The sequence below is a fragment of the Chironomus tepperi genome, unplaced genomic scaffold (assembly GCF_022539635.2).
Source record: "Chironomus tepperi strain 1889 unplaced genomic scaffold, CSIRO-AGI_Ctep_v1 contig_421, whole genome shotgun sequence".
NCBI lineage: Eukaryota > Metazoa > Arthropoda > Insecta > Diptera > Chironomidae > Chironomus > Chironomus tepperi.
The window spans coordinates 78,684-95,425 of NW_027226543.1; the positions used below are offsets into that span (position 1 = coordinate 78,684).

Consider the following 16,742-nt stretch of genomic DNA (forward strand, 5'->3'; position numbering starts at 1 on the left):
TTTACTCTCTCTACTTTGATAAAGAAAGCTTCTTCGTCATCTGTAAATATAATAAAATTAAACATTCAAAGATTCACTAAGCAAGGAATTTTGATGTCTGAGGTAGAATTATAATTTGATGTGATAGAAGAGCGAGATGTTGACTGATGTTTATACTACACAGCTCAAAGGCATGCGAAAATTAATGTATACAGTATGATGTTCATATTAAAAATATGTAAATTATGAATATTTTTTGGAGTTTTGAAAAATCTTCTTAGTAGAAAATAAGCGAAAAATATACTGATGGGTCGCGACATGTGCCTTAGTAATGTTTTGATACTTTGTTTTTATCAATTTTGACTTAAGTATCAAAGATTTAAAGTGATAAGAATAGACCAAAAATGAACTCAATTAAGGCAGTCAAATGTTCCACATTATTCAATTACTAATGGCTTAATCAACTTTTTCAAGAATTAATTACACTTTTAGCATTTTTATTAGCATCATTAAGACGAAGGTTATCGACATTTTCTATTTTATTGAGAGTCATTAAGATTTTCACATGATCAGTTTTACTTATCTTCTTGTTTTGTAACTAAAACAAATTGAAAATGAAAGGTTCTTGAACACAAACAAAATATGAACTTTGTCAATATAGTTTGACCTGAAATTCTGTTTACTTCAAAGTGTCTTATTTATTTTGTAAATTATTTGTTATTTACCCTTCAAATCTGATAACTTCATCTATTTCAAAAAGGAATATTTATCAATAATTGATCCTTTTAAATCCAAATAAATATGCTGACTGTACGATGCTGAAATTTCTATATTTATAAGCGTTTTTCGTCTATATTTATTAAATGAAAATCTTATCTAAAATCAGAGCCAAATTATAATTCAATTATCTTCTTCCGATTTATCAACTAAACGTTACTCAATGTTCATCTTCATCCCACAGCAAATCTCACTCAAGGGTTTTATCATTTTGCAATGATAATAAAAAAGCTAATAAACACGTGTCTCTGAGACAAATTATAAGAAAGGAAGAACGTTTAGTAACAATAAATTGATTCGTGGTAAAATATTATTTTCGCAACATTGACACACGCCAACAGCAGAATCTCTTTTGAAATTTTTAATTTTCTAATAATAAGAAGTTAAAAATTATGGCTTGGTTTTTTAAGGTTAATGAGATGCTTGTAAAAAGATTTTGGTTTTATTAACAATTATTGGAATTTTGTAAATATTAAAACTGAATGTGATCCTGGAGACAGTCAAAATGTCATGAAGAATTCAAATTTCTCAATTTTATTACAAAATTCTTTCCAAAGAATTTAAAGCTCATTTACATATTAAATAAACCAAAGGGGTGTATCTAAAGGGGGAGATTCCTCCATCTCCTTTTTGAAACAAAACTCTTGAATCTTGCTGGATTTTCGAGACAAAAATTCAAAAACCTCCACACATACAATCCAAAAGTCAAAAAGTACAAATTACTACGCCCTTGGCAATTTTGATTCTTTTAATTTACAAACTCATTAATGCATTAAATCTTAATTAATGCAGCAAATAAAAATGCTAATTAAAAATTCTTACTCCTTCATTTTCATCTTGTTGTGTATGAAAACAAAATAAAAAGAATTTTGTGAAAGAATTTTTAAATTTTCTGTTTTTACATTTGAACTTTTCCTTTAAAGAATTTTAAAACACAGCATTTTAAATTATGGAATTCGTGTGAATAATAAATTGATATTGTTCAAAATAATTAAGCTGATGATGAACCTTGAGACATAATTAGGATGACTAGTTGAGTCTAGATTTGAGGCTAATTTGAGTCTTGATTTGAGACTAATTGAGTTTTTAACATTCGATGAACTAGTTAAATTACGAATTTTTGTTGAGGCTTTAAGTAATAATACAAGTTTAGTGCTAGGGATTCCTAATTTATTCACATTTCATTTAAAATTCCTATTATTATTATTTGAGTTCTCAACTATTTGAAGAATCAGAACATTTTGAGGCTTTGTGAGGACAAAGCAGCAAAAGAGGAAATTACAGCTACATCCTGACAAAAATACAGTAGATGGACACCCTAGATATAATTTAATTATAATAACAGTGATTTTATGTTTCATTCTGTGTAAAAATATAAAAATTTTCCCTCTTTTGGTACATGCTTAATTGTAATTCTTCTTGATGTTTAATTACACCTTAGTTTTTGTTCGTCTATGCTATCATCCCACTCGTGTCTTAGCTATAAATTCATTGAAACTTTTGTTCCAAATTAAATTTTTTTAGCTATTTAAATATTTTTCAAACTTGTTGATTATTCAATTTTCATTTTACACTAAATAATTATATATTCAAGCTTTTTATTGAAATATTTCGATTTGATTCCATTCATATATTTTTTAAAAGCTAAAATAAGTGTTGCCAATTCAGTTATTTATTTAAATTCCCACATTCAAATTATTACAATTTTGAGTTTTTCTTCACCGAATATTATTTTTATATTATGTGTAAATTCAAGCGATTCTGAGTAGGATGTTATAAAAATCTTTAAAAATAAAATGGTTGTAAACTCAATGAAATTTAAATTTAGTATTCATGATAAAAAGAAAGTTGAAATTGTATATTGAATTGTCTTTACCATCACGTAGGCTCATTCATGAAAAACACAAGTACTTATGAATGGAAATGGGTGTAGATAATTTGAAATACACAGATAATAATGAGTCGAAAATTAATTGATTAAATTATAGACATTTAATTACTCCACCATGCGTGAGACTTGTAAAATTGGGTTAATTAATGAGTTTGTGGTTTTTGATGACTTTTGAAAATATGAAAAGCAAACAGAAACAGAATATTGAGATGAGATTTGATGAAATCATGAATTAAAGTTGATATTTCGTGATGATGTTGCTAAATAATTATCATGTTTTAATTAAGGGTCTGGAAGTTTTGTTTTTGGTCTCGAGATCTTTCAAACACTTCTCTTATAGTCTTGGTCACAGTCTCGAGATTCGACGATAATTCCCTTGCAATCTCAATATTTAACTTGGTCGCGAAATTTAGTCCAAACCGAGACTTCAAGAAACCCTAGTTTTAATGACGTTATTAGAATTTATCTGGTAAACCAAAATAGTTATAAATCTCTACATTATTAAAGAACCTTTGTGCTTTTTGTGATATTTATAACAAATCTAAAAACAATGTTTCTCTTAAAGAAGTATTTTCATGACAAATCCTAAAAATAATTTTAAATACTTTCTTTTTGACCTTTCCAAATTTAGGGACAGTTTCTTCCGTTAAAAGAATATAGCTGATCAAACAAATCTTTCAATAAACCTTTTGAATCTTTTATTATTGCTAATGGATATTTGCTTTTACTGTGCATCTTGTATTCTCTTTGTTGTTTCAAAAACTACAGAATTTTATGAATAACAAAGAATGGTTATTTAGGTTACTTAATACATGCATGAAAGATATATTAGCAAATATTATAAATCAATAATTTTAAAAAGTCTGAATATGAAAATTCGTTAGAGAATTTTCTTCCTTTAACATTTTTCCCACAAACCATAATTATGGATAAAGTGGTTCAATTCATAGTGGCTTTGTTTCAACATCAAATATTTGCTCTTGTATTACAAAAGCTTAAGTTTCATCGCACAAGAATTTTATCTGAATTTTCTATCCAGACAGTGAAACAAAGGCAAGTTTATGAATGTTAAGAAGCTGTGTTTTGTGTTGAAAACACTACGAATATTTTAGAAAAATCAATAAAATTTAAATAAGATTATTTTGGAGATTTTTTCATTTACAACAAAACAGCATGAAGATAATGTATTGACTTTAAACTTTGAGTATACAAAATAGAACAGATGCTTAATCTGTTATAAGAAATTATTCTCAGAAAAATGAATCCTAAGAAGTTAACTCATTTTAACACGAATAAAAAAATGTTAAAAACAAAACACTTAATAATTTTCATCAAAAAAGAACTTTTTATGCTAATTAGTTTAAATCTTACTAATTACAATGTACTTTTAATATTCTCATGAAATTCTTAAGGAACTTTTTTAAGTCTTCCCACTTCAAGTAAATTTTGTTGATTTTGTATAATTTTATAAAAACTTCCTTTTCATATCGCATCTCCCCTAATTTAGAAAGATTTTGCTTAAATGAAAAGATTTATGGAATCATTAAGACTGCCATAGAAAAATAAATAAGAAGAAGTGATTAAAGGAATTTTGCTTCATTTTCACTTCAACTTAATAAAACATCCTTAATTTTCTAAAGAACTCTTTTAAATATTTTGTTTGGAAAATCCTTAAAAATTTAATTTGATTCCTTAAAACATTGTCAAGTTTGGAAACTTGCAAAATTCAACTGACTTATCAAATAAAAATCAAAAAGTTAAAGTACCATTTAATACAATTTATAGTTTTGTTTACAAAGAACTTGCAAATAACATCCAGAATTTACTATGGAACGAGAATCCCGAGCGACATCAATAATGAACGCTCCGCAATTGGACATTAAAGCTTCTTTAAAGCTCTTTTGTAAACATCAAATGGAAGTTGTATCGGTGTGGCTGTCAAATAACGAGGACTTCCATTTACTATACGTAACAGAGCTTTAAAAGAGCCTTTGAAATTTTGTACTGGATCTTTCTTCATCTGTGTCCCTCGGCCAAGGAACAAGTCAACATAAAACGAAGTTAAGACAAATATGACTTTTAGTTCCATTTTCTCTTCTGGTATTGTTGGGGCTAAATCTAAAACAAATGCTAATAATAACCATAAAAATACATGACTTCAATCACTTTACAATCAAGCTATTTAAGTTTATAAATCGAAGCTTTAAAAGACATTTTCAGCAACAATTTCTGATATTGTCAATTTATTAAAGCAGAAGAAGAATTTTTTTCTGAATAAATTTCGTCTGCTTTAGATATAGCTTGAGGATTTTCACCATCAAAACCTCTGTTTATGTATGTAAATGACAGAATATAGATTTTTATCCTTTACACACATATATAACCATTAAATATGTACATAAATATTAATACACATGTTATAGACATGATTAAAACCTAAATGTTAATTCATTCAGAAAATAGCCGGATCAATATAATTAATTATCATCAAAAGAAGAAAGAGACATTAATTCTATTTTTAGTTGTGATTATCATACGATTTATTTTTAGGGTCTCATAAAGGCTTCATGATAAAGCAGCAATGAAAGGAAAATTTTATGAATATAGAGGCGAAAAACTTTTATTTGGCAACCCGAAAATTTTCATCGATTTTATGCTAATTTTTGGTTAACAAGAGAATTATTACATTTAAGAATGAAGCTTGAATTTTTGTAATTTTAAAAAAATAATCAAATATATTCTCATGGTTGAATTATTGTAATAAGTCCTATCATCTCCTCAGTATCAGTTATTTATCACTGAGGAACTTTCTCATTTTAACATGCGGCGAAAAGAAATGGAAATGATTTTAATGAAGAAACTGAATGAATAAATTTTTTTTATATAAGTGAGGGTTCATACTTTAATAGCCATAAATTATTCTGCTACAAGAGGCCCTCTCGTGATTCTTAAGTCAATTTGGTACGACATCATTAAATTACATTTGAAGAAGAGGAAATAAAAAAAGTTTTCAATATAAACTTCGCTAAAGTTCTTCAATAAAAGTGGGGAGGGAAGAAAAGGACGAAAAAGGAAATTATTACAAGACAAATTTTGCAATTTTCCAATTAAGTTTTTTGCTTCAACATGATTCTAATTAATTAGAGTTCAGATTGAATTTTGTAATATTTTGAAAACTTTTTGTGGATATTTGGCTTATGTCTTCTTGCTCAAACTTTTTGGTTTAATTGAAAAGTTTCTCCTTAAATTAATTAATGAAAAAAGTCCCCTCAGTATTTAAAGAAATAAATCCTTTGACAATGAACTTTAATGAATTGGTAACATTCCTTTTCTATTAATACAGATCAAATATTTTGAAAGAAAGTTTTACTAAAATAAACTAAATTTTTTTGGTTTGACAACCTCATTTAATTTATTTTTATTAATTTACATTTCAAAAATCAAAGTTTTTGTGAAAATAAATTTCAAAACTTAAAGACAAATTTAGACTGTCAGATGATGTTCAATTAAGCAAATCTCTAGCTTTACGCTTGATTTACATTATTTAAAATGGATTATGGATCATGATTAGGATGGTATCATGAATAAGACACTATTGTATTGACTAATCCCTTCATTAAATTACACGACCCATTTAATCCGGCACCAGCTCAATGTGACTCTGACTCTGTGAGAGATTCGATGAAATCAGGCATCAGGCTCGAGTCAAGTTGACCTAAGTCCTGATTTTTAGATATTTCTTCACTATGTACCTTGAAGATTTGGAATAGGTAATCTGCAATAATTAGCAATTGATAGATTCAACTTTAGCCATAATTTCAGAGCGATAAGATCTTTACAGTCAACGAAGGAAATAAATATAAAATTGACTTGACTTTAGTCTTTGACTTTTGAACAAAACATTGTGCCAAGCATGAAGAACTTAAAATCGTTTTTTTTTATAGACGTCAAAAGTAAACAAGTTCAAGATGTTTTATTTTCTACATAAAAATACGTATTTACTGCACATACTAGGGCAGTAACAGAGTGTGGGATTTTATGTTACTTTAAAAATTATTCTACCTTCGTAAATTCTTACTAAGAATTTCTAAGATGTTATATTAAGAATTACTGGAACAGCCACTTTTATGAATTTCTACCCTGAAGAAACAAAGTCCAGGCCAGAAGAAATATTCATTGACAAACGAAATAAATACGAGTTCCAACAAAGCGTAATAATGAAATTATCGCCATAATTATCAAAGGCGTAATATCTTGGTGATATCTAGTACGAAATATTTATTAGCTTTCTCTTCGTTCTGTCCGCCGTTTTACTAAACTTACAAAAAGGAGATAAAATTATTCCACAACTTCTGCAAAGAAATATGAGAAGATTTAACTTGAATGGCAAATGGAAATTAATTCAATACTTATTGTGGCACAAAGGAGTAGAGAAGCAAAAAAATGCCGAACAAGATATGTCTTGAGGGTCTCCAGAAAATGAATAGTGAACATGTATGTGAAATGGATACATCTTGAAGTTAGTTTGATATTTTTCTCTAAGAAATGATAAAAACTATGTTCGAAGAAATGCCATACATATAAATTAAGAAGAATATTATCTAGCTTTTTCATTAGCACTAATATTCCATCTTATCACGTACTATTATGGGAATAGATGACGCATATTGAATGAGAGTATGGAAAAAGTATTGAAGCTCATAAGTCAATCCAGTAAAATTGAAAAGCACTTAAGAAAATTAGACTTCTTGATTCCGATCAAAAATCCAGCTGTAAAATTTCATTTGACAGCAATTTTAAGGTATTTAGTCATTTTTACAAACTTTTCTTCTAAGGATGATTCATCAATTTTTCAATAAATCATGTCAATAAAAACTAATTCTCCTTCAACAAGCTGAACCAAAAAAGAAGAAAATGCGCATGAGAAGCATTAATATGTAAAAGCCAAGGCAGTAAAAAAATTTATACTTGGCCATTACATTATTGATATGTCGGCTTATTCAACACAAATTTCTAAGACTTTCCTTTATCCTAATCTTAAATTGCACCATTTTAGCTTCCTTTCATTGAAATTTTCTTGACACTTTATTTGAAATTGATGGTAGCCATGAAAAGGAGAAATAAATTCTCAATACAGACATTAAATTGAAAAGAGAGGAAAGGCGAATTGGCAATATTCCTTAAAGACGTTTAGACGGATTTTGGATATTGCAAAAACTTCCGCAATTTCGTTTTATAAAGCATTTTAAAAAGAGAATTAAATCCTTTCTGCCCCTCATTTTTCATACAACTTTCTTTCAATTTATTAAGCGAAGGGATTTTAATAAAATTGAGTATTCACGAAAATCCTTGCAGTCATCAATATAAATTCTAAGAGGTTATTTTGAATTCCTAAGCTATTTTTAGAAGCATAAAAAGTACAATTGAGAAAATCCACAGATTTTTCATGAAAAAAGTCTACATTGTTGAAAATACCTTAGCAAATACTAAAGCTGACGATAAAACTAATGCTGAATCTGGTGGAATTTTAATTTGTTAAGAAATTTGACGTAATTTTAGTTTGAGTAATAATATAGAAGCTTAACTACCGTTCAGGACAAAAAAGTTTTAATTCACAATTTAAAGTATTTAAAACTTTTGAGATCCTAAACTTGTAAAGGAAATTATAATCAATTAGTATGCATGAACCGATTTAAAAGATCTTAATGAAGTCATCTACAAGTTTTAATTAAGTTTTTAAACTACAAAAATGGTGATGACAATAGAAAAAATTATTCATAAAAATTTAAGAATAAAGTAAAATATATTGGTTGAACTTCAAACTTCAGAAAAAGTGGGTCATTCAAATATGAAGTCTAAACTGAGCTCGAAGTCGACTCGAATTTTACATGATGTCGAGTCGACTCGAGACGACCTTTTCATGCAATTTGCGAGTCAACTTCGACCTCTAGTCTGAAATTTATGTTTATTGATGTCTCTGTAATAATTTTAAATGCATATTTATGTCAAAATGTTGCAGCCATGGAGCTTGATTCAACTTAAATTCAATTCATAACATCAATAGAAAGTCCATTAACGATATTCTATTGATATCTTAAATATTTTGGTAACGTTTGCCTTAAGCTATTTTTAATCAATTAGTCAGTTCAATAACAAAAACACGCATAGCTTATATTTTAGATCCCGAGTGATACAAATGAAAAAGCATCCCGATGGCTACCATTTGATCTTAGCATGGATCCTTAAAACCACCTTGTGTCACTCAAGATTTGACTTTTATATATGTATATGTGTCAGAAATAATAATTATTTGAAGTCTAAAATACCTAACATCATTTTGTCAAACTAAATTATTATCGTCCTAGCAAAAAGCAGGATCTCTAGTATTTTCCAAAATTATTCAAATAAGTCACTTTCTCACACGCTCTTATGATACTTTTATTAACACGATATGATACTTTTCACTTGCTATTCAGTTCACTTCAATACAATAATCTTTTGTTCAATTTTCACAGATGATGATGTTCTACATTTTTCACATTATCCTCCTTCGTTTCACATCACTTTAAGCATATATTCTAGGAGTACGCTTTGTTAAATTATTCCATATGAGGATAGATATTCAGTAGAGATGAACAAGGGATGGAAAGATTTCAAAAAGAAAAAGCTTAAAATAAATATTATTTTTACTACTAGAAATAAAGTTACGAGCAGAAATAAATAGATTAATGTAATAAGATTAGCATATGTCTGCTTCTCAGCTGTTAAAGGTTGAAAGTTCCAATTGAAGAAATTCCAAAGACCAGCTTGAATTTTTGGCATAAAGCTTAATTTGTCTTTTCACGTTGTTTATTTGATTGGGAAATTCATCGACGATGATTTCTTTTTTAAAGGCACATTTCTTACTGTTGTATCCATGTTTATTTAGCAAGACCCTTGTCCTTTCAAATTTATAATAAAATAAGCAAACTCATTCTGATAATAAAACTTGATTTTAGAAATTTAGCACCCAAATTAATTATTAATGTCTCCCAGGTGATAATGCAATAAATGTTTGTCCATTTATATTTAAAATGAAACATTTCCGAGAAGGACATTTTATGTTCTTTTCTATTTGAATGACTCAAGTTAGGCTTATAAAATTTGTTTACACAATTTTATTCCCAAGACACAAATTTATAAACTATAAATTTTTTATGCGATTTATTTCCACTACGCCAGTCAGTTCTCTCAAGACATTAATTTAATTAATTTTACAAAAAGTTACTGAAGAGAATTTGATACAAAACGAAGAAAAAGTTTTGCATTTGAAATTTGGGAATTCATTTCAAGGAATTAAGATTTATTTCATGCAACTGTCAAAAGTTTAGTCTTCCGTTTACAATGAGATAAAATGTAAGAAATGTCTCATCATCATGTAATTTAATTTTGTTATTAAAAAATTCTTCGTTCCTGTAGGAATCTGGGAAAATATCTAAAAATCCAAGAATCTTTTACATCCTCTCCCTATGAAAGTTAATATCGATACAAAGCTTATAAGTTTACTTTTTGAAATTTTCTATTCAATACAATGAAGTTCGAAAGTTTGGAACGAAAAAGTTTTTTTTTTCAACATATTCTACATATTCCTTGTTGCTTGAATTGATGAGATGAATGAGAAATTTCAAATTTCAGCTCAATGTCGACCCAGAATTTGTATGGAGTTGAGTCGACTTTTCCAATTTAATCCGAGTCGACTTCGAACTCTGGGAAAGAGCTCATTTTTTAGAGAAAGATCCAATTTTAAAAAAATTCGCAAAAGCATAAGAGCGAAATGAGGATTACAACCAGGATGATTGTCTGACCAGAATTCTAATGTCTTGTCCACCAATCTTAAAAACTAATTACTGTCTCACATTGTAAAACTTAATTAAATTCCTATCTTTTAAAAACTTGTAAGGAACGAGGAAATAATACTCAAGCTAAAGTATTATAGTTTTAATGATTCATACATAGTTCTTTACCGAGTTCTCGTACACGTCCATCCATTTAGTATCAATATCCGTTTCATCAGTTGCATCCATTTTTAATTGAAGATTAATTTTGTTTTAGTTCCTATATTATTTTTTTATTGTTGTGCATGAAAAATATTTGTTGCTGAATTTTTATTATAAAATTCTATTGCATTCACATTCAACAGGAATTTATCACTACACTGGATTTTCACTAAAATTGAATTAATTCAATCTACACGCAGACATTTTTTTTTTACCACAGAATTATGCATTTCATTATGATCGAATTATGATATGTGATAAAAAATATTATTTGGAATTAATTGATGCCATTGGCACTTTAAACATTTTCACTAAATTTAAATTTATTTCAAATTTTGAATTTTTGAATTTAGTTTTTGAGCACATTATTTGAAATTTTTTTTATATTTTGATTTTTCTTTTTACTTTTTTTCTTAAACTTATTTTTGGACATTCTCACTACTTTAGGGATCCTAATAATATATGCCAAATATTTGTTTTAAGTAATCTCCATCATTATAATCCGTTTTGACTGTATTCGACTTATCGACTAATTTTAGCCACTTGATTAAATACATTTTTGTGACAGCTCTTCAATTCTTTTAAGCACCTACTTAATAACACGAATATGATTGATTGTCCTAAATCGTATTCAAGGAGATTTACTTATCTTTATGAATTGTCACTAATTTACTTCCTCTCATTTTGAGCAATCATTCAATTTTATTTCCATCCATCTTTTATTAATAAATGACCACAATATTATTTTTTTCTACACTTTCTCATTGCTCTTCAATTCTTTATCTCTAAGTAATATTCAAGAATTTATTTTCTATTTATCAGAAGCACGTGCAATTCACTTGACGGTCGCGATGATTTTGAAAATCGCTTCCTGACCCCGAAAACGATTTACTACTATTCGATTGTCGCATGTTCTACAAAAATAAATTCTAACAGGATTTTTTTATAACAGTCAATTTCCCCTAATTGCATTCCATTTACATGTGTTGGTTAATGCACTTTTGGAAAATGCAAGTGGAAACATGAAATGCAAGCATATTGGAAGGATATGTTGACAAACTTCCAGGCTCTCTTTTTCCAGTGCGAAAGCTTCTCTCGAAACTTTTTCTCTCTCTTTCTCTCATTTACAAATTATCCTCACACGCTACATGACAGTATATGGTCTGACTTCATTTCCTTTCATACCGTCATGGCATTATGCCAACTATTTCTGGTTCCTACTTTATTCTTATAAAATAAAAACTAAAACTATCTATTATACAAGGTAAGAAACAAACTGGAAGCGATTTATATGATAAGAAGTGATTTTGTAGGCTGATTGCTAGAAGACATGCAAACACGAATAATTAGATGTTGGTAAGATTATTAGTTTTCGGAAGGAATCAATTTGTGAATGAATTTTTCAAAAAGTTTAAAAAAAGTCAAATTTTTATTAAAATGTCGCTTAAATCAAAAAATATTAACATATCAAACAAAATGTATCGTCATGAGCTTTTAACACATAAATTGATTTATTTATCATGCTTCAGTTGAATGAATCAAGTCGCACAAGTTAATATAATACAACACAACATATACAAATGAATGAATGAGTACAGACGTAAAAAAAACAATAAATACAAGGAAAATAAACATAAAATGTATTTGAGAGGAAATGATGATAATATAGTAAGATAGGCTGATGATACTAAGTTATCTGTCAAATGGCTGTCGCATGTTATGATTTATTCATTCTCATTGCGCATATATTTATGCATAAATCATATTGAAGCTCAATAGCAGCATCAATTATTCTATTAAGAATAATTAGCTAGCACCTCAAAGTTTTACTTTTACTTTTTGATTCATCACTTTTATTCTTAAATTACGTAATAAATTCTGCCACAGAAAAATTTGAATAATAAAAATTCCAATCTAGCATCTCCACATTTATCACGAGCATTTTATGAATGACTTGAGTCGAAATGGCTAAGAAGTAATAAATATGGGTCATTATGTTATATTCATTCATATTTCCTATAGTCATTTGATATTGTTTTCTTACTACCTGATGCAATAAATCTTTCCCACGTCTTAGTCTATGACTTTTTCTTGATTATTATTATCATAGTCTATTTTATTTGAATTGTGATGGATTCGATTAGAATCAGGGATGTAAAAATGAATAAAATTTATTGTTTTAGGTTAAAATGTAAAAATATTGCAAAATTAGGGGCCATCCACTTATTACGTAACAGATTAACGAGCTATTTTATCCTCCTCCCCCAGCACGTAACCAGTGAATGGCCCCTTTGCTGAATAATAATTTCACCCATAAAAATTCAATTAGATAAACGATAGAGCATGTCATAACATCCATAATATCTAAATGTGAGTTGTCAACGACCTATGTATACGCATATACATTTATATTAAAGTTTATTCTGTTCATTGCCCATAGCGATGAACTCTTCCTTTTCTATAGTTTTTTTTTCCTTTTTTCTTCTTGTTAAATGTCATCTTTATTTTGCTCATTCATGTTAATCTTAGCTCCGTTCTAACTATTTTTCCTTTTCACTACACTTAATAAATGATAGTCTTTCATTATACAATTACACTTTGGTGTGACTGTTTTGTTACTTCATTTTGCAACAACTGCTATGGTTTATTACCTTCTTGAAGCCATTTTGAATGATAAAAGTTTGTTATGATGAACTTTGGACTTTAGATCAACTTTGGATGTCTTTGTGTAAATAATCAATCTTATTTTTTTGACTTTTTACAATATTTGATTAAAATTTTGTACCCGAGCTATTCAAATTAAGAATGCGCTTTTAAGGCTCCGTTAAAGCAATTTTATTGACGCTAAATCAAAGTCGCCTCTTTATGACAACCTTTTTGAGCAAATCAAAGAACTTTAGCGGAGCCCTAAAAGCTGCATACGTAATGCCTTCCTCATTTGTACCGCTTAGGATTCCAGAAACATTTTGGCACAAGCTAAAAGACAGATTTTCTTAAGAAAAAGTCTCAAATTTCTAATGTTCACTCGAAAATGCTTTTAGGTTTCATATTCAATTTGCTACTTTATATCCTATCTCCAGGGAGTTTTTTGTTATTGCCGTTGTGATATTTCAATTTTTTTTCTCACTTAGATTGATGACGATAGCAAGAGAATGGAGCATGGCAAGAATCAAGAAAAGGAAAAAATATTATTCACATTTGTAATTTATGCGGACGATGTAATAGCAGAAATAATTTAATGAAATGATAGGTCAAGCTTATTGTTTGTCATATTTGAGAAAAGTAAATGGAAATGAATGCAATGATGGAAAAATTATATTTTCAGGGGAACTGTTTCATTTTAATACTAAGCATTATCATCCTTAATGTTTTCCAACACCTGATTCAAATGATTTTCATCAGACTCTTGAGCTTAACATTTAGTCTATTGGTGAGCAACCTTTTGTTTTCCGTGGCACACCTTCGTGGTAAGCCTCGACCAAAAGGGCACACATCATGTGAATTATGGCAATTCCAAAAAATTTTAGTAGCACAATAGTGTGCCGCGGCACACAGGTTATCCATCACTCTTTTAGTCATTGAACTGTTCAACGTTAGAATTATAATATCCAATTTCTAAAAATTCCAAGAACATTTTGAAACAACTCCTCTGAGATTTATGTTTTTTGCTGTCCATATGTGCATGACAACACTATTTTTCTCGTTCGATTTATTATTGTTTTAGTTTCTTTTGTACTTTTTTCTTGAATAGTAAAAAAAGTGTCGAGACTCCTTTGTTCTTTTTTATAACTTAAGATGTTTGTTGGATTGGAGAATTTTCATTTTAACTTTATATAAAATTAGCAATTTTCATTGAAAATTTATTGGAGCCATAAATTTTATTTCAGACAAGTAACTATTTTTCAGCTGTACTGATTTAAAAAACATGTTGTAGTATCCAATAAAATTGTTCAATCCTTCCATGTTACTATTTCCAATTTCTTCATGAATGAAAATTTCAGTAGAAACACATAAATACATAAACAAAGGAAGTTCGCATGAATGGTGCGTGTGTAAATATTAAGGACGAACATTACTCAAAATGAAAAAGGTCAAGAATCTTAGATAATAGCAAGGAAAAATCAACTCAACCTCATTCTTTCCAATTTACTTACGCGTCATTACACCTCACTTTTACACTTTTAACATTATAGGATCAATTCAAAGTAGTTCAACATTTAAGACATTTATCAATGTCTATTCTGCTTGCTGATAAAGTGATTTGAAAACTCCAATAACAATGGATTTCTTTTTGATTACTGAAAGCTAGCCAAAGTCGATTTTCAACTACATAGCTTTTAGATAACAGCTTTTGGAATTGGGGAATAAATTTATATGACATGATATTACTCCCGAGCGACACAAATGAAAGATGCTCCTCCAGGAGCATTTAAGATTCTTTTAAAGCTCTTTTATTAGCACCAAAAGGAAGTCGTCTAAATTTGGAAGCCATACGAGTGCCTTCTTCATATGTGTCGCTTGGGACTAAATAATAAGATTTCTCAGAATCATACTTGCGCGTAAGACATAAATGTGAATTTACAGCATATGAAAAACAATAGTAATTTAATTATCCATTGCAAGGAATGAATGTCTCCATATTGAGCTGCAGAAATTCTGAAATCAAGATAAATTAAAATAGTTTTGATAATCCTGCGCATTCTAATGTCATTTATACTCATTATAGTAAACATTATTAAATGCAGTGAATGAAAATTGAAATTTATATTTATGCAGCTGACGAGAAATGAAACTGAGAGCAATATGGGTTGCATGTAGAGTTCATTTTCTTTGAAAATATAAAAGTCACCCAATTTTTCTAATTTTAGCTCAAAGCTTTGTTGCTTTCTAAAAATGTTTCGCTGAAGCAGAAAAGCTCTTATCAACATCAACAAATAATGCATATAGCAGAAACCATCAGGAACATTAAAGCTTTTTCATTAAGAGATGTGCTCTTAAAAGGAATGCAAATGAGGATGTTTTAGGCAACAAAATTCATTCCTTCACATTTGCATTTTTCCTTCTTTTGCTTCTACTCTTCCTTACTTATATCTTAGAAAATCTTTAAAGAGGATTTAAAGTTATTTTAATCTACTTACTTCTGTTCTTTGGTTTTATTTTCAAGAAAATAAAATGGATTTTCTAAGGATTTTACAAAAAAAAAAAATTAAGTTGAAAATTTGTTCTTACGGAAAATTGAGATTAAATACGTTTAAAAAAATTGTGTAGCACAAAGGTTTAGACTCATGTGGAAAAATTAAGAAAATGAGTTTTTGTTGAGTTTTTCACAAGTGACGTTAATAGAGATTGTAGACGAACATTAGAAAATTGTTCGTAGCGAAACATGTCCGAGTGACATAGAAGAAAAAGGCTCCGTTACGGTGTTCTTAGGGCTTCGCTTAGCCTATTCCTAGCAGACAGAGTGCTTGCTTCCATGGTGCAGAAATACCATAAACCATAAACGGCACCTAAAAGCGGTATCTTTGCTTGTTACAGTATTTTATTGAAACCAAATGAAAGCTGCCTTCAAATGGCATCTTAATCGCATCTTGTGTCGCTCGGTATGGCAAGCGTCATACAGCTGTGCACATCTCTAAACCCTCACAGAATCCGAAAATCATTTGTTAACCGCCTCTTTTTCCTATGATTAAGAATGAAATGTTCATAATACACATGAGAACTTTTATGATTGAAAATATTCTAACCCCAAAAAATTTCGATCAAAATCTACAAGACAATCAAAATATAACAGTGACGTATTGTGTGCAGTTTGCAGCACAACATCAGATGAAATCAAAATAAAATTTTTCAAACGATAAAGTGAATAAACACAAATAATTGAAACAATTTACTAGAAAATTGCTTTAAAATTACAAAGCAAATTTGCTCTCATTTTCTCAGTAAAGATTGACATTTCATGTATATGCATCGCAAGCTGCTTATTGACAACAGCTGCAAGTTTTATTCAACAGAGAGTTAATCAACTTTTTTAACTCTATTTGCATTTATTTACCTTCATA

General features: G+C 28.7%; 1 protein-coding gene and 1 long non-coding RNA gene across 5 annotated transcripts in view; one reads left to right on the forward strand and one right to left on the reverse strand.

Moving 5' to 3' along the window:
- Positions 1–10,888, reverse strand: part of Dop1R1 (Dopamine 1-like receptor 1) — a 28,391-nt gene extending 17,503 nt beyond the window's left edge. Inside the window, exon 1 of one of the 3 annotated variants that reach the window (XM_070649210.1) lies at positions 10,651–10,888. In XM_070649210.1, the coding sequence (XP_070505311.1) occupies positions 10,651–10,710 (60 nt within the window). In that variant the 5' untranslated portion in view covers positions 10,711–10,888. Of the gene's footprint in view, positions 1–10,638 lie in introns of all 3 variants that reach the window. The other 2 variants (XM_070649209.1, XM_070649212.1) reach the window with 2 other exon arrangements.
- A 984-nt stretch (positions 10,889–11,872) lies between these two features.
- Positions 11,873–14,054, forward strand: LOC139097402 (uncharacterized). Of its 2 annotated transcripts, XR_011545060.1 has the most exons (4): positions 11,873–11,947; positions 11,997–12,039; positions 12,952–13,053; positions 13,815–14,054. It is a non-coding gene; the product is annotated as an uncharacterized lncRNA (long non-coding RNA). The 2 variants fall into 2 exon arrangements; XR_011545061.1 differs by lacking the exon at positions 12,952–13,053.
- Positions 14,055–16,742: the final 2,688 nt, after the last annotated feature.